Below are 24,302 nucleotides of genomic sequence, written 5' to 3' on the forward strand. Positions count from 1 at the left end.
CCTTAGAAATCACATTGAAAGCAATGAAACCTACTTCCAAACAAACAAGTTCTCACCCTCAGTCAGGGAGAAGGGACTGGCCCCAGGACCCCACAAGGCTAAGAGTCCCCAATATATTATTACTATGGTGGGAATGCAAAGTCAGGCCCCCAAAATATGTCAGGTGGATTAGTTATTTGCAGAGGCTTATCCTGCTAAGAAAAGATAATTTTCTATCCCCTACGAGTGCCCTTTCCAAACTCCCCAACACTTATATCTGAAGCACTGCACACCCCATATGTGCCTACTATCCATATGTTCTGCTCAACATGAGAGAACCTGGCTCTGTATTTTCCTACTGTAAGAGGTAGGGCAGATAAGCATGCAAGAGGGAGCTTTTTCAGTTAGGACAATACAACATTAGAAAATACTCCAGACTCCAGAGGGAGCTACCTGACTCACCTTCTCACAAACAGTGAAAACATGGCCGTTTTTTTAAAAAAAAAAAAAGATTTGGGAGCCAAGCAAAATCTAAACTATTTCTGTTACTGTTTTCTTCCAGCAGTGGGTTTTTCTTGGTTGCTACTTTTAAAAAAAGATTTTTTTTTAAGTAAATAAAGTAAATAAATCTTGGGAGGTTCTTTATAACTGAAAGTGGAGCAAGAGTTGTCATCAATAAATATATTCCACAGAGACATAGAAGAAAACTTTAGGCTACACCCAAGAAAAATAGGAATGTATCCTTCAGCTAGATGTATTTGTAATAACTCATTCACAATTAGAGTTTTTAAAAACATGTAATCCCAGTGTGAGGAATCTGCACAAAAGATGGGCAAGAACCACTTCTGGTCAACTTTAGATAGTACATGTGGAAATCTGAAGAGAAATTACCACATTTGATATAAAAGTTATGATAGGAGAGGGGAAGATTAATTAACAGCAGATAGCTACATAGACTGAATATATCAATATTCAAAATAAGAACAGAGATTTAAATGAGCAGAGAACTATCTTAGCAGATTCAAGCACAGAAAGCAGTACTAAGAGGACACAAAAGCAGAAATAGCTAGCAGAGGATGCCATCAGCAGATGAACAAAAAAGAGAGAATGCAGTGAGGAATAAGTGAATAACAATGCCTTAGACTGCCCCCCCACAAATGACAAGTTTTAAATAATACAACCTCAATAGCCCAAATCAGACATTATGTTGTATGAGTGTACAGATGCCTGTACACTGCCTGTACACTCATACCTACTTTTATGTGAATGACTGTACCTATGTCCATTTTAAAAGTGAACCTGAGTACAGCGCCCTCAAATGCATGCTACAGTTAGGAATGCACTGCTGTACCTGCATTCAACATAAGATACAAGTAACTAAACCGGTGTAGAGGTCTATACCCGTGTACACCGTACACCTGTTATATGAGTGCTGAACACAACACAAGAGCCCCTGGTGGCGCAGTGGTAAAACTGCCGCCCTGTAACCAGAAGGTTGCAAGTTCGATCCTGACCAGGGGCTCAAGGTTGACTCAGCCTTCCATCCTTCCGAGGTCGGTAAAATGAGTACCCAGAACGTTGGGGGCAATATGCTAAATCATTGTAAACCGCTTAGAGAGCTCCAGCTATAGAGCGGTATATAAATGTAAGTGCTATTGCTATTGCTATTGCTAACATGTAAAGAGGACTAATGTTATCTACACATTTGGCTTTTGGCAAGAGCTCCACTACTCTTGGTCAGCTCTATACAGCTATCAAATCTATAGATTCAAGAAAGGTTTACATGCTGTATTCACATACCTATGTACCTTATCATGGAAACTGTTGCCCCCAATCTCTTCATCCCAGTCTTAGCTCTTCAGTAGATTTCAAAGAGTCAGCCATGTTTGACAGTTAAGTTTAATACATGCCAGTGTTACATTTCTTAATCCAAGGAATATAGCTCTTAGCAATAACCAACTTAAACGGAGTGGCCGTCTCAGTAGACAATACAATATTCCTATCACTATTTGGAGTTAAGAAAACTGTGTATGTGTATGTTGGCAAGCAATATACATTTTAAATGAGAAAGTATTAGCTGTGTTTTGTTTTTCAAACTATTATATTGCTGGGAGGCAATAGTCATTATTTATTGAACAGAAAAAATGGCTTAGTATGGATATTCATTCAAGTTTTGATATGATCTCTCAACTAGTCAGCTGAGTGCTCAATCATAATTGCAGTACATTAATATTTAAAGCTCACTTCTTTCTAGACTATTGCTAAACTAAAATCTACCGACAGAACAGCAGCACTAAGCACAAGATGATGTACCCTGCATTAACACTTGTACAGACAGACAGTTTTTCCAAATACCATACAGAACTGTAGCCCTGTTCATATGTACTCTGCTTCTTGCAAAGGAAAGCCCCTGCAGGATTTTCCATTTTTATTACAGATTTTCACAAGAAAATTTTGAGACCTTCAACAAAAGGTCTCAAAGAAACCAGCCACATTCAGCACAGCTCAACACGACCTGCATTATTTCCAATGGATGTCATGTCACACAACTGCACTTGCATAATGTTAAGTCGGTGAGCAACAGCTCTGTTCTGCAAATGTGGGAGCAGGGTTTAGACATACACAGCAGTGCTGAACCACCCATGTTAGTCTGCGCTGAATATGGGTGGGTTTTTTCTGTGGGTTGTCTTTAAATATACTATTCTACTGACAGCAGCTTACATGAACAGAAAGTGAATTGCACTCATGCAAGGACCCCTATGAAGCCACTTAATGGCGCAACAGGGAAGTAACTTGCCTAGCAAGCAAGAGGTTGCCAGTTCGAATCCCCACTGGTATGTTTCCCAGACTATGGGAAGCACCTATATCGGGCAGCAGCGATAAAGGAGGATGCTGAAAGGCATCATCTCATACTGTGCAGGAGACAGCAAACCTCTCCTGTATTCTACCAAAAGAAAACTACTTGGCTCCGTGGTCGCCAGTTGTTGACACCGACTCGATGGCACAACTTTACTTTAAGGACCGCTATTCACAGAAGAACCCCCTTCTGCAAGTGAAACAGAAGTTTCTACTACGAGCACTAACTTGGTCAGCTGTGTTTCTTTGCATCTTGAACAATTTATTCAATGACAGAAAATTTGGACCGAAAGTACAGCTGCAATGAACTGCTTTGAAGCCCTTTGTTGGCAGAATATAAAACGTATATCAGGGTATACATTTAAATATTGATAAATTTAAAAAACAAATATGCTCTGCAATAAACTTCCAATTCACCCCCTTCTAAGCAATGAATGTCTGCTGGAAGAACCTGTGCAGGATCTGCTGTGCTAATTAGGCAGCAAGGAGGCTCTAGAGAGGGGACTTTACAGACACTAAATTTCAGGTGCAATTTAAGGGAAAGACTCTACAATCTCTCTTATCTTTTTCTTAATCATGTTATATATTATCCAGAATTATTATGGGAATACTGGAGAATATACAGCTGCCAACTGTTGCCCCATCTGTTGAAAAAAGGAAAAGGGGAAGAGAACATTCAGCAGCTAATAATGCTCAAAGCCAAGCTTTTCTCCACTTTTGAGTTTATATGGACAACAATTCCCAAGAGAACACCCAGATCTAGACCAAGGCTATATGGCAATATAAACAGCATCAAGAGGTCCTTGGAGAAAGGCAGCTGGTTATAAGATACACTGGAAAGAAACTGGTGATCACAAGCAGATTACTCCGTGGTGGCAGTGACACAAGCTAAGCAGGAGGTATGGATAATCTGGGTAAGTGCCATGGAAAAATAAATATCATGATTGGACTTAAGGCAAATGGAAACAGTTCAAATTGGCTTCCTACGGTATTTTGTGGAACATATGATGTCCACATGTCCATTACCAACAACTTCAGCACAGAAAACAAAGGCAAATGCTGGATATGTTTTCAAGATCTTGTATTACTAGCCTCTCCCAAGACAAAACAGCATAAATTAGAGAAAGGAGAGGGGGCAAATTTGCAATGCTAGCTTGCTTACACAAAAGGTTGGCAGTGTTTTCTTGGAGTGCCACCAGGGCTGAAGCCTTCTTGGAAAGCTTATGTGGGTGTAATCTAAAGGATAAAGGAAGGAAAAGGCAAGTAAGTCCAGGGTTAGGTTCCAGCTGGGTTTTAGAGGATTCTACGATGTTCCTTGCTTTCTCAAAGACTTACTGGGTAACATTAGGTAAAGCATTAATTCCATTCCTTCCTTCTCAATGTATAGTAGAACAAGAGTTTCCAATCCAGTCAATAATCATATAAAGCCTATAGATTAAAGATGCCCAGAAGTTACTATCCACAGCCATGTACATCGGACAACCAAGACTTAAGTTGTCCTATGAATATGAGTATAATGAAGTTGTGTTTTATATTTTATAACTCATTTTTCTATTAAAGCTGATCCTCCAAACAATAAAGAATATGTACACATTGTGCAAAGTAATGTCCTACAAGGCGTTCTGAGAAAAGAATGTTCTTCTCTTTATTTAGCAAGGTCATTTAGCAATCCAAATGCAATGGCAGCAGTGCTGTGTGTTTAAACATAAAAGTGCTGCAATTATACAAGGAGAGATGGAGGTCTAATTTTAATAGCAAAAGGGATGCATGGATGAGTACAGAACCTCCACTCATCCACAGCATACTTCCTCAAAGCTTCTTTCCTCAAGCATCTTGCTCTTCAACCAAGCTTTGATTCCAGAATTACCTCAGCAGAGGTGGGGGTATCTCTTGAGAAGGGCTGCAAGGTGGTTATTTATTTATTTGATTAACATACCGCCCTTCCTAAAGCGGCTCAGAGAGGTTTACACTAAATTAAAAAATACATAACAATTAATATCAAAAACCCATTAAAACAGATTAAAATTACAATTAAAGCTAGATAACATTAAAACTGGATATCATTAAAGCCTCTCCTGAAAGCCTCCAAGGAAGAAAATCCTTATATCAATGGGGAGCGTGTTCCACAACCTAGGGGCAACAACAGAGAAGGCCCTATCCCAGGTCACCACCAGATGAACCGGTGGTACCCAAAAACAAAACCCTCCCGATGATCTCAATGAGTGGTGAGGATTCTGTAGAGAAAGACGCTCCCTCAGGTAACCCAATTAGCTGTGGGTGGGAGAGGGTTCAGTATACCATACCCCTTTCCCCATTCCCATTATTAAGACTCCACTCCCAGTGATGTGGGTTTTCTGGAACATTTTCTGATTATCTAAATAGGTTGCTGCTCAGTTGGGCCTGTTTATCTGACCTAAGTTTAAAGAACAAAACAAAAAGAGTACCCCATGCTAATTTATGTGTGATACAAATCTCAAAATTGTTCCTAATTGCCGCAAATATCTGAACTGAAATATTTCATTTGCAACATACTTCTCAAATTGAAGAGTTTGTACAATATCGCTTTTTTTGCAAACACTTCCAACCTCCACAGTTCAATAAAAGGAACAAGGTGCTTTTCTGTACATTTGCTTCACATATGAAACCAAAACTAATCACACTTTGTTTCTTTCACTTGCAGTGCAACATAGAATAATAATTTTAACTTTAATTTTGAATCAACTTGCACAGTCAAATTAGGAGAATTCTTAACTTGGACTTTTTGTGTGTACAGTAGAACCTCCTTATTCGTGGAAACGCTACTCATAGTTCCATGTATATACGGGTGTCTAATTGACATGTATTATTGATGTTTTCATTATCCGCAGATACTAAAGGGTTAAAACCCATATATCTGTGTTTCCTAGAGGGCCAGAACTGACCACGGAGGTCACCTACAGCCGTTATTTTGTGAGGAGGAACCATTCTGTGGCTCATTTCTGCTCATTTCTTTATAGTAAAAATAAGTTTTCCCGTGATTTTTCATGGTTTGGGGGGCATTTCACAGTTGTTGGAGGGCATTCCTGAGCAAATGGTAGTATCCTGTGTACATAATTTTCACATTATGGGCTGGTTTTATTTATTATTTTTACCTTTTTCCCTATTCTGGAACCTAACCCCCTTTTCCCATAAGCATAATGCCTTGTTACTCACATTTTTGTTACAACAGTAGGTGAGGAACAGAACCCTCACGAGTAACGAGGTTTGCCTGTATTTTGGTTTTATTTTATCCTCCTGTTTAATCAATAGAGGTGAGTGTGAGCAAGATTACACACACACTTATACTTTTCCTAGGGATAACTGTTTGGAAGAATAAATTCATTACACTTTTCAAACTGCAGTTTGCCTAATGATGTACCGGTATCAGTTTATTACCTTGCATTGTCTCATAAAATTTGTATCTTCAGAAATGGAAACTTTCTATGGAAAAAGTATAACACTGGAAGAAAATTCTAAGCCACATCACTGTCCCTACATAACTGGGACAGCTGTATGTTTACACAAACAGAACTGCCAGTGCTGCAAATAGTTTGGTCCAAAGGCTCCCTTTATTTAGATCACCATATTACCAAGATGAACCATGACAAAGGCTTTCAGTAATCCGTTTTCAATGAAATGCCTGTAACATCCATGTTGGATTAATAGTCATTTTTAAAAATCAGTTGCTGGGCGAAACAAAAAAAGAGGGACTGATTACAAAAGCCAGAACTAGAAATAGTGTCATATGGCTAATACTGAAAACAATAGCCCCATGTCACCACCACACCACCTTCTCCTATCTTCCCTGTAAAGCCTAGTACTACAAAATGTGCGATGCAATATCACCATGCTGCCAGCTTCTCCTTCCTTCAAGGAGTTTTGTAGTATTAGACATACTACAAAACATATGACATATCAGTACACTCCAAGTTTCCCTATCCCCTTTCCACTTATTTGGCCATCAAGCATGTGAACAAGAACACACACGGGATGCATTTTGCACCTAGGAACATAAGAAGTTTCTCCCCTGGAGAAGCCAGGGAGGGAACTTACCTCCTGCTCTTCCCAGAGTGGCTCCATCCTGAGGAGAATATCTTACAGTGCTTATACTTCTAGTCTCCCATTCATATACAACCTGGGCAGACCCTGCTTAGCTAAGGGGACAAGTCATGCTTGCTACCACAAGACCAGCTCTCCTCTCATTAGTACTAGCTAATGAGTACTAATAGTACTAGTCTCATTAGCAGAAGATACCTGCTGTTATTGGTGGTGGCCCTGCAGCTCCTGTTGCGTCTAGCTCTAACCACAGTACTGAATAAGCTAATTCTACAATGCCCCAACACAGCCTTTTTTTGTTTCCAAAGCCTGCTACACCAGGTTTTACAGCAGTTCCGATATATGAATAGGAACACTGAGGCACTTCCACAAGAGATGGCAATCTGGTACATACAAAGCCAACCAAATATTTTGCCTTTGAGACTTCCTGCCACAAAAAGTTGATCATTGGAGTTTCAACATCTAATGTGATTTGAGATATGCAAGCAGAGCATGTGGCCCTTACATCCGACTTTCCTAGAACTACTAGGAAAACATTAGATCAAGTGGGGAAAGAAGCCCAAGGCACCCTGCGCAGATTTGAAATATGCCAACTAGCCAACTGCATTAGCTTATCGTCACCACCTTCCCAACCACATGAAGGACAGGCTGGTTTTTGATCTGGGATACAGTCTCAAACACTTAGCCCTGAAGTACTTTTATTGTAGTTTCAACTGGGAATCCTTCCCTTACCGCCTCACCCTCACAAACTTTAGTAGAGCTCCTTGAGTAGCAAGTGTGGTTAGGGAAAGGAAGCTATGCTTGTTTGCATGGAATCTGCTATTTCCTCCCCTGCCAAAACACTTGTTTAAAAAGTCATGTAATATCTCTATTAGACTGTAAATGCAATTGACAAGGAAATAGCCTACTGGCAATGTACTACCTTTGTGGCAATGCCAACCAGCCTACAGCAAAACAGAATACAGAATAACTTCAGCATGCATTCCCAAGTAACAAAACAGTGTTTTACATAAATACCACAGAATTTAAGCAAGATCCAGAAAAAGCAATGAAAATTTGCCCAAGCTTTCATGCTTGCCTATATCAATTGAATGTCTTAACTAAAACAAAATAGAAAAGCATCTACATATGTCCAGGAATCTTGTGAAGTTGGATCATATAGCACTGGGAAGACTATCACAACTGAAATCTGTGTATTTCTTCTTAACCACTGTAACAACTCACTAATAAAAATTAAAAAGAACTGTGCAGTATCAAATATACAAAAGAACATTAGCTGCATACAAACCCGTAAAGACCAGAACACAAATTATTAACAAGAACATGTGTTCTGTGTATGCCAAAACTGTTACTTTAAAAATTACTCTGTCCTTTGATACGGTACAATTGATTATAAAAATGAAAAAAATTCTCAGCTGTCAAACTAAAACACCAATACTCTGTTATAAGCTGCTATTGTCATGTTTATAGGATCTTTTCGAATAATTTAGTTCTTACTTTTCATCACTGAGTACAACTATAGGCAATTATGTTAAAATTATTCCTGATGTAATGAAGAGGATATAATTAAATTTTAAAAAATTATCATCGAATCTAAGTAATCTCTAAACATTGTAATTCCATCCTGCATGGACTGGGGAAGATATTTCTTAAAGGTTCAATAATTTATTAAAAGGTATTTGTTTCTCTTTTCATCTTGAATAGTACAGGAGCAAAATAAATGAAACCATTTTTTATGGATAAGCATCGGTTTTTACTGCTAGGAGCAGCTCTGACCACAGTTGGTTCCATGACATGACAGCTCAATTGAGGATGTCACCAAAATGCCAAGAAAGGTACATAGCTTGGAACTGCTCCTGGACACAAAGCAATCCCTGTTTTCTCAGGTTGAGGCAGTAGCCAGGAGTGCTTTTTTTCAGCTTTGGCTGATACATCAGCGACGTCCATTTCTAGAGGTGAATGACCTTAAAACAGTGGTTCATATGCTGGTGACCTCCAGGCTTAACTACTGTAATGCACTCTATGCAGGGCTGCCTTTGTATGTAGTCCAGAAACTACCATCATCATCATGTTTATTTATGGTCATAGACCAAAATTTAAAGCATACAACCAGAAACTACAATTGGTACAGAATGCGGCAGCCAGATTGGTCTCTAGGACAACACAAACGGACCACATAACACCAGTGTTAAAAGAACTGCACGGGCTGCCGATATGTTTCTGGGTGAAATACAAAGTCCTGGTTATTACCTATAAAGGCTATTTAAGAGAGTGCCTCCCTTGTCATGAACCCTGCTGCCTGTTAGGATCTTCTGGAAAATGTGTTTTAATCTGTTTTGACTTTTAAATATTTTAAATTTTGTACAATGCCTAGAGATATACATATCAGGTGGTATAAAAATATGATAAAATAAAGCAAAGCCTGCCATGTTTTCGATGACAACAGAAATAGCAGCTGCACAGTCACGTCCACACAGGATACACACAAAAGAAAAACTCCAGAAGGAGCAGAAACCAGTGTCCATAGAAATGGAGAGTTGTCACTAGGTAAGTAAGCATCACATATATACACACCAAGGTGTACACACATGCACACATGCACAAACACTGTTCTGGTAGGCACAGATTAGCCAGGGTTGATAGTTATTCTTGCTATTGGGACACAAGAGTAGTCGTCAAAGACTAAATCCAGTCCCCAAATCCTTCCCCCCAAACTAATAGGGAGGAATGCTTTGTTCTTAAAGTTGAAGAAGCTTTTCCCACTCAGAATAGAGGCCTTCAGTCAGTGATAAGTTACCCAACTGGGCCCAGAACATGGATTTTTGTTTCTTAATTATCATTTGAGTTGGCAGAAGTGTGAGCTCCAGGTAGAATTTGTGAGCTTATAAGAGCACATTTGGAAAGGTTCAGCTTCTCAGTTTTAGATAAGGACTACATGTTCCCAGTACTCTCTTTTGCTACAACAATGAGAATCCAGAAAGGAATTACACTCTAAACCCTCGGCAGAAGAACGATGACAGTAAGTTAGTAACACTAGCCTCAGACAATAACTCTGCAACCCCCATTTCCAGCTATCGGTGAAGGCACTCACTACCTTGTTTATTCAGTTGGACACCACATGGTACATGGTACATCATTCATGACCACATGATACCACATGGCCAGCTTTTAAAAAGTAGACTCAAATACTGATCTTGATATGAATATGCAGCAACTTGGCTCATGCCAAGTGGGTAGGGGGAATTTTTACTGTCCCCTCTTCCTTCTGCAGCCTCCTGTGTTTCTCAAAAATCTGAGCCTGTGGGTTGGATGGCCCTCAGGAGCATTTTTGGGAGCACAGAAGACTGGAGAGGGAAGGGGAGAATCTGCTAAAATTGCAACTCTGCCCTTGCATGAGCACATCTTTCACGTGCAGAAATCTTAGTCAGGATGTAGTTCTCCAAAATGAGTATGGTGAAAAGAAAGTTGAAAGGGAAAATCAGGAGAGGCACTTCGTTCCAGAATGCATGGAATTTACTCAAAACCACAATACTAGAAGCCTAGTTAGACTGCATACCCCAAAGGAGGAAAGGTACCACTAAGTCCAGGAGGATGCCAACATGGCTAACAGGTAATGTCAATGAAGCCATAAAAGGGAAGAAGAATTCCTTCCGAAATTGGAAGGCCTGTCCAAATGAAGAGAACAGCAAAGAACACAAACTCTGGCAAAAGAAATGCAAGGTGACAATAAAGGAGGCAAAAAGAGTGTATGAGGAACATATAGCTAAAAGCGTCAAGGGGAATAACAAAAACGTTAAATACATCAGATGCAGGAAACCTGCCAGGGAGGCAGTTGGACCATTAGACAATGAGGGAGTGAAAGGGATTATTAAGGAGGATATGGAGGTTGCAGAGAAGCTAAATGAGTTCTTTGCGTCCATCTTCATGGCAGAGGAAAGTGAGCATATACCTGTTTCTGAAGCAGGCTTTTCGGGAATGGAGGCTAAAGAACTTCAGATAGAAGTGACAAGAGACGATGTTCTATCAGTCTGGAAAAACTGAAAACTAGCAAATCACAAGGGCCGGATGGCATCTATCCAAGAGTCCTCAAAGGACTCAAATGTAAAATTGCCAACCTCCTTGCTAAAACATATAACTTATCCCTGCAGTCAGGCTCTGTACTGGAGGACTGGAAAGTAGCAAATGTAACACCAATTTTCAAAAAGGGATCCAGGGGCGATCCGGGAAATTACAGGCCGGTTAGTTTAACATCCATTCAGGGGCGTATCTAGGGTAGGGCAGGCAGGGCACGTGCCCCGGGCGCCACTTGAAGGGGGGCGCCATTTTGTAAAAAAAAATTAAATATTAAAAATGGCTGCCGAAAACAAAATGGCCACCGTGCATGCTCAAATGGCCTCTGTGAGGCCCTAGGTCATGCCAGGCCTTGCAGAGGTGATTTGAGCAAGCGTGGTGGCCATTTTGTTTTCAGTGGCCATTTTTTTTAAAAAAAAAAGATTATTTTTAAAAATGGCCATCGCACATGCTCAAATGGTACCTGCGAGGCCCTAGAGGCCAGAAGAGTGAGGGGGAACCTTTGCAACCCACCCACCCATAGCCTTTGCACCCACCCACCCAAATATTTTATATTATACACTGTACACATATTCACATTGGCACTATGTACAGAGAATCAGGGCTTGTGAATAATGAGCTGACGCTTATGACCTTGGATTGTATTCATTTGCTCTTACTTTGCTTCTTGTGATAAGTGAGTTAAATGTGATGTCTTGCTAATATGGCTATCAATGGTGAGTTTGTCTTTGAATCAGTGTGAAATCCTTAATATTAAGGCCCACAGGGAGTTTCTTGCTCTCTTTCTCTCATTTTAACTGTCTTTCTGAAATACTAGAATATAGTCCAAGCAGTGACACAGTTTACTCTGCATATCCTTTAAATATTTACAGAGTATCTGGGAAAAGTCAAATTCTCCATTGATTTTTAAAACTTATGTAATGGTGATGCTACAATGCATAACACAGAATTATACAGACACTTCTGTTTAGTTTTCCAAGTATACCTCCACATAGTATTTGGGTATTTCATGAGCCCCAGCATACTGAAATTTGTAGTTTTCCAGCATTTTTTGGTCTGGCTAAGTCCACTGCTAAATAGTTTTTGAAATATTAAAAGATTAACGAGCCTGACTTGTATTTTTGAGCTGATATTATGGTAAAGTTATCTGAAAGATGGGTGTCAGATGCTTGGACAGGGGGGTGCAATTTCAGTGTTTGCCCTAGGCGCTATTTTCCCTAGATACGCCTCTGCATCCATTCCAGGCAAATTGATGGAAAGCATCCTCAAGGATAAAACTGTAGAGCACATAGAAGAACAGGCCCTGCTGGGAGAGAACCAGCATGGCTTCTGCAAAGGCAAATCTTGCCTCACCAACTTTTTGGAGTTCTTTGAGAGTGTCAACAAGTGCGTGGATAAAGGTGATCCAGTTGACATAGTATATCTAGACTTCCAAAAAGCTTTTAACAAAGTTCCTCATCAAAGACTCCTGAGGAAACTTAGCAGTTAGGGAATAAGGGGACAGGCACATGTGTGGATTGCTAACTGGTTGAAGGACAAGAAACAGAGGGTAGGTATAAAGGGAGAGTTTTCACAATGGAGGGAAGTAAAAGGTGGGGTCCCCCAGGGATCTGTACTGGGACCAGTGCTTTTTAATTTATTCATAAATGAACTAGAAGTAGGGGTAAGCAGTGAGGTGGCCAAATTTGCAGACAATACCAAACTCTTTCGTGTAGTGAAATCCAAAACAGATTGGATCTCCAAAAGGAACTCTTCAAACTGGGTGAGTGGGTGACAAAATGGCAAATGCGGTTCAGTGTTGGCAAGTGTAAAGTGATGCACATTGGGACAAAGAACCCCAACTTCAAGTATACGTTGATGGGATCTGAGCTGTCAGTGACTAACCAAGAGAGGGATCTTGGGGTCGTGGTGGACAGCTCGTTGAAAGTGCGGCAGCTGTGTGCAGCACTGTGCAGCTGTGAAGAAGGCCAATTCCATGCTAGGGATCATTAGGAAGGGGGATTGAAAATAAAACTGTTAATATTATAATTATAATGCCTTTATACAAAACTATTGTGCAGCCACACCTGGGCTACTGCATAAAATACTTGTCACATCTAAAGAAGGACATTGTAGAACTGGAAAAGGTGCAGAAGAGGGCAACCAAGATGATCAGGGGCCTACAGCACCTTTCTTATGAGGCAAGGCTACAACACCTGGAGCTATTTAGTGCACAAAAAAGACAACTGTGGGGAGACATGATAGAGGTCTATAAAATCATGCATGATGTGGAGAAAGTGGATAGAGAGAAATTCTTCTCTTTGTCACATAACACTAGAACCAGAGGTCAGCCCATGAAGTTGATTGCAAGGAAATTTAAACCAGCAAACCAAGGTTCTTTTTCACAAAAAGCATAATCAACTTGTGGAATTCTCTGCCACAAGATGTGGTGATAGTCAACAACTTGCATGGCTTTAAGAGGCATTTGGATAACTTCATGGAGGAGAGGTCTATCAATGGCTACTAGTTGGAGGACTATAGGCGACTTCCAGCATCAAAGGCAGGATGCCTCTGAGTACCAGTTGCAGGGGAGTAACAGCAGGAGAGAAGGCATGACCTCAACTCCTGCCTGTAGGCTCCCAGTGGCATCTGGTGGGCCACTGTGTGAAACAGGATTCTGCACTAGATGGGCCTTGAGCCTGATCCAGCAGGACTGTTCTTATGATGGTGTCCACTTTGTCTTTAGAAGCTGTACACCTATTAAAATGGCAACTTCTAAAATGCCAAAAATAACAGAACAAATAATTACACAAGCAAGTGTCAAAATATTCTTGGGGTCAATAGACGTCCTTTTGGGAGCATTCCATTCCGTGCAAGGTTTTACCCACCATATTTAAACAACAGCTGTTGTCTTTCTGGGCACGTTTTACTGGCATGATGGAAATAATTGTCTTCTGATTATCAGATGCTCTGTATTGTGCTAGCATAACTTCCCCCCAAAAAAGTCAATAGCAGTATCTGCTGTTACTGTAAGATTCACAAGTCATCTATAGTAATTTAGTGTTACATTTCAGATCCAATTAACAAACTGTCAATCATCTCGGGAAGCAGACAGTAACTACTTCCATCCTCCCAAACAGCATCAGTATACAGAGCAAGAGTAGTTAATGCAGATATTACAAAGCTTGAATCTTACCCTCATTGGATGTATATCAGCATATGGAGGCTTTCCTTCGGCCATCTCTATTGAAGTAATACCAAGGGACCAGATGTCTGCCACACAGTTATAACCAATCTCTTGTATTACCTCTGGCGCCATCCAAAATGGAGTACCTATGACAGTATTCCGTTTTGCCATTGTATCCTGTAATATACGATAAAACAGCTTAACATTCTGCACATATTCATAAAAAACACAATGTGTGCAAATGACAAACCTGTTTGACTATACATAATGTAAAGGTGTATGAAGCAGGGAGATGGACTGGACAGTGTCTTCTACCACATGTACATACAATAGCAAACACATTTGCAACCAACTTGCGGATTTGCAACCAACTTGCGGATTTGCAATCAAGGTGCACATTTGCAACCAAAAGGAAAGCTGATCTTGTGGTAGCAAGCATGACTTGTCCCTTTAGCTAAGCAGGGTATGCCCTGATCACATATGAAAGGGAGACTAGAAGTGTGAACACTAGGAGATATTCCCATCAGGGGATGGAGCCGCTCTGGGAAGAGCAGAAGGTTTCGAGTTCGCTCCCTGGCTCTCCAAGACAGGGCTGAGAGAGATTCCTGCCTGCAACCCTGGAGAAGCCGCTGCTAGTCTGTGAAGCCAATACTGAGCTAGTGGTCTGACTCAGTATATGGCAGCTTCCTATGATCCAAGTAATGCATGAAGCATCCCTAAACCTCGGAACTCATCTCCCCACGTTCAGGTGCAACTGTCAATGGCCAATGTCCATTGGAGCTCATGGTCCATTTAGAATCTGAGTGGAGGTAAGCCACTCGTAACTGCAAATCACCAAACTATTCGCATGTTGCAGTCAAATCAAGCCAGCTTTTCCAGCAGAGTGACATGTGTGAAACTGATCTTATAAATGGCTCAATGCATGTTCAGATAATAAGATGTCTGGGTTCAACCATCTATTTAGAAGTCACAAATTAGACCCATAAAACATATACTTATCCATTGAAAAAGTCAAGTCTGGTTGATTTGAGTAACGTATATCATGTGAAGTACACCTCACTACTAGAAAAAGAAGCTCCATCTGTTGTAGGGAGAGCCCTACAACAGATTCCAATCCAGGCCAAAGATGATAAGTAGCAAGTGCAGTAGAAATCTTTTCTGTAAGAGGGTGTATTGTGATGCTTTTACTCACTTATAAAATATAATTACTTTACCCATATACTGTATACTTACAGTTAACTGTCCAGCCACTCCAAAGTCAGCTAACTTGGCATGCCCTTCAGTGTTTAAAAGGATGTTTCCAGCCTTTATATCTCTATGTATTTTTCTCATGAAATGCAAATATTCAAGTCCTTTAAGTGTAGATTTAAGAATGGTTGCAATTTCATCTTCTGTGAGCTACAAGGAAACATAAATAACTAACCATTTTTTCTTGTGTATGTACACACACACACACTGATTACACACATAAACAGTTTAAAAGGCTAAAACACACAATTATGCAAACTGCCTTATAATTATTATTTATATAGCAAGCAAAAGACTATGCAAAATGTTTTACAAATACAGAAAGCAAGACCCCACCAAGGCCTCACTGCTGCAATCCAATCCACATGGCTCAACCTCCTTGAGCCAGCCTAAGATCCCACAGAAGTCAACAAGCTTCAAACAGGAATAAAAGTTCCACCAATAAAGAACAGATTGTGGATAGAGGGCCTAAACAAATGTAACATGAAAAGCAGAAGGGTTTAAAGCATGCCCAAAGCCTCACTTATATATTCCTTTGTTAGTTATCTTCTGTGTCTTGCCAGGTTATTAAAATAGGATTCGATTAAGAATTCTTCAGACAATGTATTCTTTGAGTTACTTATGTACAGAATGCAGCATAACAGTGTACTAATATTAACCAAACCCTTTGTGCCATCACTGTACAAGTAATACAATCTCCAACAGACATGGAGTTTACTACTACTCCAATCTGTGATTCACAGTCCAGCCATGACAGTCTGCATTTTCATGTCATTCTCCTTCAGCCAGGTATGCCATGGGATATCACCAGGCATGAAGTTAATGCTGTGTTTCTGTGAACAGCTCATGGACTCTAAATCACAGAGGAACACAGGCTGGAGTTCACAACCACATCAAGATGCTGGTAGATACATTTAGGCAACACCAGGTGATGTGGATGGACCCATCACCATCCATACAAATCATATATAGTCTGAAGAAAAGTAATTAGAAATACATGAGAAGAATATAAGTCAAGCACAGAAGCTCAGTCCCTCCTGTTCACATGTTTACACTAAAGCCAAAATTATTCCTAAAACTCTGTTCTGATTAATACAAGTTATTAATCGTATGGGTCTCCTAAATGGGGGAGCGGATTCCTCGTCCCCAAAAACCCCCACCAAAATACAAAGCTCTTGACTAACTTAAATTAAAAAACAAAAATGCCTTAAATTGATTTTGTATTTCACATCATGAAAGGATCTTGAAGTGGGGGTGGGAGCAAAAGAGTAACATCCAAAAGTATCGAACTAAATCATCTTTTCAATTCAAACATTTTCTCTCTAAGCCAACAGACCACACACCATGCTTATAATAATAAGCACTCTGCACAATCAGTAGAGACGAAGGAGAGATATTAGAACTGTTCTCCTGGGCCTTCTTAGACAACATCACATCCCAAGGATTTCACTATTTTATTATTTTATTCTTCTTCTTCAGGATTTGGGGGAGAGGCTTTAGCTCTGTGAATAGAACACATGCTTTGCTTGCACTTGATCCCTGGTACCATTCATGGCATCTCCTGTTAAAACTATCTCAGATAGCAGGTGATACAAAAGACCTGTCTGCCTTAAACTCTGGAGAGTTGCTGTCAGTGGACAATCCTGGGAGCAAGAGGCCATTGGCCTACCTAGCTTCAGGGCACTGAACTTCATATGTTCATATATGGTGTGCTCATGACACTCCTGCCTCTAAAACAGACGTTTCTCCTTCAGTCTCTGGATAAAAAACAAAACACTTATGTTTGGATGGGGCACCTTACTTGAAAAATCTGCTACATAAATCAAAGCAACTGGCTTCTCTATCCCTAGGAAGCTTCTTTCTCTTTCTACAGCATCCAGGGGACAGGTAAAACATAAACATTCCATCTCTCACCTATAAAACACTTAGCACAACATGGCTCTCTAGCAACATAATATACCACAAGAGAGTAATTCCATAACAGGCTTTACATCCAACTGGCCTTGGATGATATAAACCAGCAAACAGCCATTTGGATTACATTTAATCTAGTTTTTGATACATCATATTCAGTTAATTTCTGTTCACAACTTTAGTCCTAAGGTCAAAAGTTGACTATCACTAGCTATTTTGTGAAGACTAGTGCCATTAACAGAAAGCATCCAAATTTATTCTTTTTCCTCAGGTGAAGCTCAAATTGAAAATAAAAGTCTAAGCACTAATTAGCTTATGAACTAATGGCACAATCTGTTCAACAAGAGTGAGAGAGATTTAAGTTATATCAACGAAATAGAAAAAAATAGGAATAATGAAGAACAGCTTATACATGCATTGTACTAATAAGCAATATTAGGACACTAAAGCAATATTTTAAATTATGTATACATACTGGGAAGTATCTAGACCATAACATCTGCAACTGGAAGAATGTTGAACTTGTGCAATCGAGGAAGGGTATTTTTTTGCCAATCCACCCTACCCTCAGCTGTCCTCAGTTCCCCTGCCCCACCCTCAGGGAAGGAAGGATCAGCAAAATCACCTCCCCTTACAGGAGTAGTCCATTCACAGAAAGCTTAGTCTGGATGCTGCCCACTATTTTATTCCCTTAAACAAAATTATTATTATTCAAATTATTTATACCCTGCCCCTCCAGTACACTACTAGTACTTGGGGTGGTTCACAACATTATTAAAATAGAAACAAGTAAAAGATTAATACAATTAAGCAATTTAAAAGACCAGGCTTAAACCACATTTAAAATTAGAAATTTTAAAAGTTCCAAATTAAAATTAATAAAAAGCTAAAAACTGAGAACTAACACACTTAAAAAACCTACCAGATAAAAGCAGCAGATAAAACATTTAAAAGCCTCCTTTAAAAGATGTGTTTTAAATTTTTTTTTTCAACACACTGAGGGAGGGTGCATGGTGAAACTCTTTGGGGAAGAGATTCCAAAGCCAAGGAGCCACAACCGAAAAGGCCCCTCTCTAGTCCCTGCCAATAAAGCTGTATTTCTACTTTCTTGAACACTTCACTTCTACAGATGAAAATATTAGCTTGCTCTGAAAGGATGGTGTTTAGTAAAGAAATCAAATACTAAATGAAGAAAAATTTTACACATCTGATTATATGAATTTCATCAAGTAAGCTCCTCTGAGGTAGGTCTGTAGCTCAGTAGTAGAGCATCTGCTTTGCGTGCAGAAGGTCCCAGCCTTAATCCCTGGCTCAATTCTGAGCTAAATGAACATGGGAAGCTGCCTTCGATCAAGTCAGACCACTGGCCCATCTAGCTCATTATTATCTACACTGACTGCCAGTGGCTCTCCAAGGTTTCAGGCAGGAGTCTCTCCTAGCCCTACCTGGAGAGGTCAGGGAGTTAACCTGGGGCCTTCTGCATGGGAGCAGATGCTCTAGCACTGAGCTATAGCCCATCCCCTAAGGGGGATATCCTATCGCAGAAGTGCTCACCCATCCAAATGCAAACCAGAGTGGACCCTGCTTAGCAAAGAGGACAGTTGGTGCTCACTACCGCATGGCCAGCTCTCCTCCCAGGACCAATAGTCTGACTCAGTATAAGGCAGCTTCCTATGTACCTGATTTGCTGTGGAACAGAACGTAGTCCAATTAAGCAGGAACATCATGTATCAGTACAGAGGCAGAGGTCCTATTCAGCCCAGCAGCCAGCTGCTTACACAGTGGAGAGACCAACTCTTGTAGATCCTCACCAGCAGCAGGCTTGTTTTCTCTTGCAAATCTGCACCAATTGCACCCAACCTTTGCCTGAGCAACAGCCGACCTAGGTGTGTGCTCAAGCTCCTATTTCATGAGTCCCAGTCAGCATTCCTGCTTTCTTTGAATCTAGTTTTGTGCTGCCTCGGGGAGTTCTTTCACTCTGAAGGGTTAGGCTCACAGCATTAAAGATTCAGGGTTTTGGTTATTAGGGACTCAGTTATGGTTCAAGGCAAGAGAGGTTTTAGGTTTGGGTACAGTTCCAGTTCACAGAGGGGGGGTGGAATGTATCAGAATTTATTTATACGCAGGTTCAGATGTAGTTTGTCTCCCAACCTGGGAATATCTATGACATCATATTATATTTTTAAAAATAAAAAGCTTACCGTTTTATTCCGCAGTCTAATTATGTCAGACACAGAACCAGCTCCACAGTACTCCATAACAATCCACAGGTCTGTGTTTTTAAAATAGCTGCCATAGTACTTGACAACATAAGGACTAAACACAAAAACATAGCTATCAATATACAGAAATTAACCACTGAGAATATCACTAAGAAGCACCGCCTAGGGCAGGGTTTCTTAACCTTGGGTCCCCAGGGGATGTCAGGCTACAACTCCCATCATCCCCAACCACAAAGGCCATGTCTGGGGGTGATGGGAATTGTAATCCAACAACAATTTGAGGACCCAAGGTTAAGAAACCCTGGTCTAAGATTATTTCGACCAAAACAGAGCTTAGTAGCTTCTCTCAAGTAGCTGGATGAGTTCTACATTTTGTTATACATTTAATTAGATATTCAAACCAATGAAAAACATAACTAGATGTGTTCTTGTGCACACCAAATGATAGAGTCTGCAGGAGATCACTGCTCACCATCTTTTGCATTCTCATTAGAAATACACCCCCTCTCACAAGTCATACCAAGGTGAAAGAGAAATCCAACAAGCGAGATCCAGAATATTGTCCCCAGTACCCTTGTGCATTAAGTTCTAAGCCAGAAGCTCAAGAAATATAGCAGAAAGCACTGGATACAACTTTCACATGATACTGAAACATATAAGGTTGCTCGGTTTTGCACTTAAATCAAGAACTATTTCCCCTTTTTCCTTTTACTAGTTCTCTTGATTTTAATTTGTCTTGTTTTATGTATCAAAGGCTGGTTGCTGACCACAATAAAGATACTGAACTTTCACATGATAGGTATCTTTAAAAGTACAGTACTTATTCCTATCCAGAAATTTGTGCGCGCATTGCTTTATACATGGCCATGAATGCACCTCCGTATTCAACTGCCGATCAACACTATCAAAGCCAACAGTGCCATCCATGTGTTTGCCATTATGCATTTTGTCCCAGGGAAACCTCATGAGCAGCCCACTTCTTCATGCATCATTTCCAGTCAGCAGGGAATCCACTCTCAGAAGCCTCCTTCTCCCCTGTGTTTACTATCTTTCGACCAAGGCAGCTGTGTCCAAAATACTGCTGTGTATTTGACTACTCAAGGAAACCATCTATTTACAGGAAAGTTATCTCCACTGATAAGATGTAGACCCCTGGTGCCACCATCCTATACTTATACTGTGTCTATACCTTAAAGCCATAAGAGATTAAGGCTTCTTTTCTCACTAATTCTCTGCCTCCAGGTTTTAGTGCTAACTTTATCTCTCACTAGCCAGTTAAGTATGGCACGCTAATGTCAACAAGACATCTTGAGCATTGCTCAGTGAGCATCTAACTCCTAGCTGGACATGTACCAATCATAAAATCCATTTCATCCTTATCAGAGATATATGGTAGACTTTAAACCTTGCCCCTTACAACTATGCTATTCCTAGGAAACAATATTTTGGGACAGTCTCCATAACAAATTCTGAAGCCCTTTCACTAAAGATTAACAAGCTGTCATAAAAAGGAATGATTAAAAGCCTGCCGAAGTGTATATTTTACTTGAATATTTAGAGCCGAGCAGCATTCTTGCAATCCTTTAATTCAGATTCTGTTAATCTTACTTTAACTACTGTGTGTTTTGAGGCATTCGTAATTTGGCCATAAAGATCTTCACTGATACAGAACAAGCCTCAAAAGAAAGAGTTTTTCCTCCCCACAAATATTTTACAAGGGAGTAATTCACAAATATTTCACTAAGGGCACACCCTTGTCTTTGTTCATCACCTACTTGTCACTGTCAACTTCTGACAAGGAAGGAAACCTCACTTAATCCCTCATACTACATCTTTTCCAGTTCCCACTGAGGGCAACTTGTAAGGCTCCGATCTCACATACATACACACACACACCACTGAATAACTCTGCTATAGTTTAAATGCATTTCAGCTTTTGGCTCCCTTCCTCTCCCCCTTGCTAGATAAATGCAATCCCCAAAGAAAGGAGGGGGAGGATGCTGGAAACCACACCAATATCGAACCTGTTTCAAGGCCCTATTAAAGGACAGACTATGAAGATAATCAATGTTTATTTGAAGCATGATATCCTGTCAGCTCACAACTACTCAGCAATATTCCTGTTTTTTTAGGCCAAGATAATCCATTGGCCATGAATATGTGGGCATCTACAGGAATAGGCCCGAGCATCTCACCAACATACTTAAATACTCCAGAGATGGTGCAGCCACTATGCTTTTTATCAGCAGGAAGGTAGGCAGGGAGCCACGGTTGCAGCCCAACAAAACATTTACATTTTTCATACATTAACTTTAGAGAGGCTTTTAATTTCATCTTGCATTCAACATATTAAAAGTCATGCTATGAAATAAAGGTGTTTAAATTTAAAGGATGGCAGGAATATTAACATTTAGAAAAGACACTGTAAGCCATTCCTGAGCCCACAGAACAAACAGAACACTCAAAATAAGTGCAATGCATACCTGTCACATTGTTGCATTATGGAAATTTCTTTAATTATTTCTTGTAGATCCGATTCAACAGGGACTTGCTTAATCGCCACTACCTGCCCAGATTCTTTGTGTATGGCTTTAAACACACTGCCATAAGAACTAGAGAAGAAAGTAAAACAGATATAGACTCTGGATGACCAAATCATTATGTCCATTCAAATTATCCTTTACAAGTGCAAAAAAGGAAGATTCATAGTTTAATAATAATCATTAGCCATCCCATAACAAGTTGTTCTCCAGGTAGATCACAACACACTAAAAACATCCCCTACTACCCTTTTATACTTGGAACTGGCTCCCAGTATGTGATGCCCCCTCTCTTGCCTCCTTCAAATCCCTTCTCAAAATCCACCTTCTCCATGAAGCCTTTGGCCCAGCCCCTTAGTCTCCATTCACTATTGTTTCTAAGCTTGTAACCAGTGTACCCCATAACAGGGATTCCCAGACGTTGTTGACTAACTCCCAGCATCCCCAGCTGCCAATTTTGCAGCCAGCACAATATGCATACACCTGCTGAAAGGAGATATTATACAGAAACTGATTTCTTGTTCATTTAGAGATTCGCCTCACATTACTCAATACCACCAAAATAACCCTTAAACTAAAACATTAATACATTCTCACCCCTATGGCCACTTACGATACAGCCCCAGAATCCCAACAGCTTCAGCTTTCAATGCATTAATTTCAGCACAGCTTTCTCATCTGCAAGTTCACCAATGCCGCAAGAAATTTGTCTCTTGGAAAAATATTTTCTGGATACATTTTCTGGATACATGAGCCCCTGGTGGCGCAGTGGTAAAACTGCCGCCCTGTAACCAGAAGGTTGCAAGTTCGATCCTGACCAGGGGCTCAAGGTTGACTCAGCCTTCCATCCTTCCGAGGTCGGTAAAATGAGTACCCAGAACGTTGGGGGCAATATGCTAAATCATTGTAAACCGCTTAGAGAGCTTCCAGCTATAGAGCGGTATATAAATGTAAGTGCTAAGTGCTATCTTTTCTTATACAAACATTTAAATAAAAAATTCCCCGACACATTATGGAACGGATTCAATATTGCTCTACCATTTTAACAATTAAGACCTACTCCTCAATTACCCCATTTGGATGCGAGTCCTTAACCTTATATATCCAGAATTAGGTTAACTGATGAGAGACCAAAATACTTTTTTTAAACAATCTCTCAAAAGACTTATCTGGCTTCAACACTAGAGAGAATACAGAGATTGTTCACCCCTAACTGCCTTGCTGTATATAATTTCCCGGGAGTGGCAATTCCATTTCTGTCCAGCTGCCAATAGGTGTCATAAGAGAGTTTATTCATCTCTTATAATTTAATTTAGTTGGAGTTCCATTTACATGTAGGTTGCTTGTGTTCAAGTTGCACAACTTTCATTTTCACATGTCTCTAAATCAGGAAGCCCTGGCTTAAAACTTTCATAAGTTTGTAGAATTTGCCTAGTAATTATATAACAGCTTCTTGAGTTTCACCATTTATTTCCTTTACTATTGAATTGATAAGCACATGAGTGAGAGGTGAATGGTGTATGAGCAGAGCTCTTATTTTCTTGCTTGCTATTAGGCTGCAGAATTTTTTGACCCTTCTCCCCCAACTTACATCTTGCGACACCTCACTCCTAAATACATTTAGAATGAACTACCATCAGTTTCAATGCAATTTTCTTCCAAATTAAATTGCTTCCAAATGGCTTTTAGTTATGTAAACAAATCAAAAGTGGTCAAAGGAAAGAATCATGTTTTCCTTATCTCAGTTGTTAAAATGTCCTCATTTTTTGTATCATTACTTTTGAAGACTTTCACTGGTATAACTAAATATCATAAAAGCTATCCCATATTGGTTTTTCCAACTCCATATGTAGCATTTGACTGGGTAACATGATGCAGATTTACTTGTTCAAAGTAAGTTTCTGCCAACCGTTTCTTCGGCAACATATCCTGTTCTATCAAAGGCGACTGATGTTTCTGAAGCACAGACATTTAACTGATTGAAAGTTCACTGTTAACTAGGAAGTTCCCAGTGGGAACCAATGGCAGATCAAGCTACACGTTCCTCAGCACTGAGGCAATATTGCTCTGTTTTAGATGTAGGATCCTGGCACCATTACAGCAAGAAAGTGGGAGTAGATGAAGAAGAGTAATCATCACCTTGCTGAGGGAATTTGAAGGGGATGGGCAGGAAATGGTCCCCTCCCTCTTCTGCACCACACTCCTTCACAGAGTTAATGGCTGACTGGGAAC

At 40.1% G+C, this 24,302-nt stretch overlaps 1 protein-coding gene across 1 annotated transcript in view; it reads right to left on the reverse strand.

Moving 5' to 3' along the window:
- The window catches only part of STK3 (serine/threonine kinase 3), a 198,071-nt gene that overhangs the window by 161,240 nt on the left and 12,529 nt on the right, over positions 1 to 24,302 (reverse strand). The window contains exons 3-6 of the mRNA XM_053248375.1: positions 22,014 to 22,142; positions 19,510 to 19,624; positions 15,380 to 15,544; positions 14,156 to 14,323 (exon numbers count right to left, since the gene is read on the reverse strand). Of these exons, the coding sequence (XP_053104350.1) occupies positions 14,156 to 14,323; positions 15,380 to 15,544; positions 19,510 to 19,624; positions 22,014 to 22,142 (577 nt within the window). The remainder of the gene's footprint in view (positions 1 to 14,155; positions 14,324 to 15,379; positions 15,545 to 19,509; positions 19,625 to 22,013; positions 22,143 to 24,302) is intronic.

The sequence above is a fragment of the Hemicordylus capensis genome, chromosome 4 (genome assembly GCF_027244095.1).
Source record: "Hemicordylus capensis ecotype Gifberg chromosome 4, rHemCap1.1.pri, whole genome shotgun sequence".
NCBI lineage: Eukaryota > Metazoa > Chordata > Lepidosauria > Squamata > Cordylidae > Hemicordylus > Hemicordylus capensis.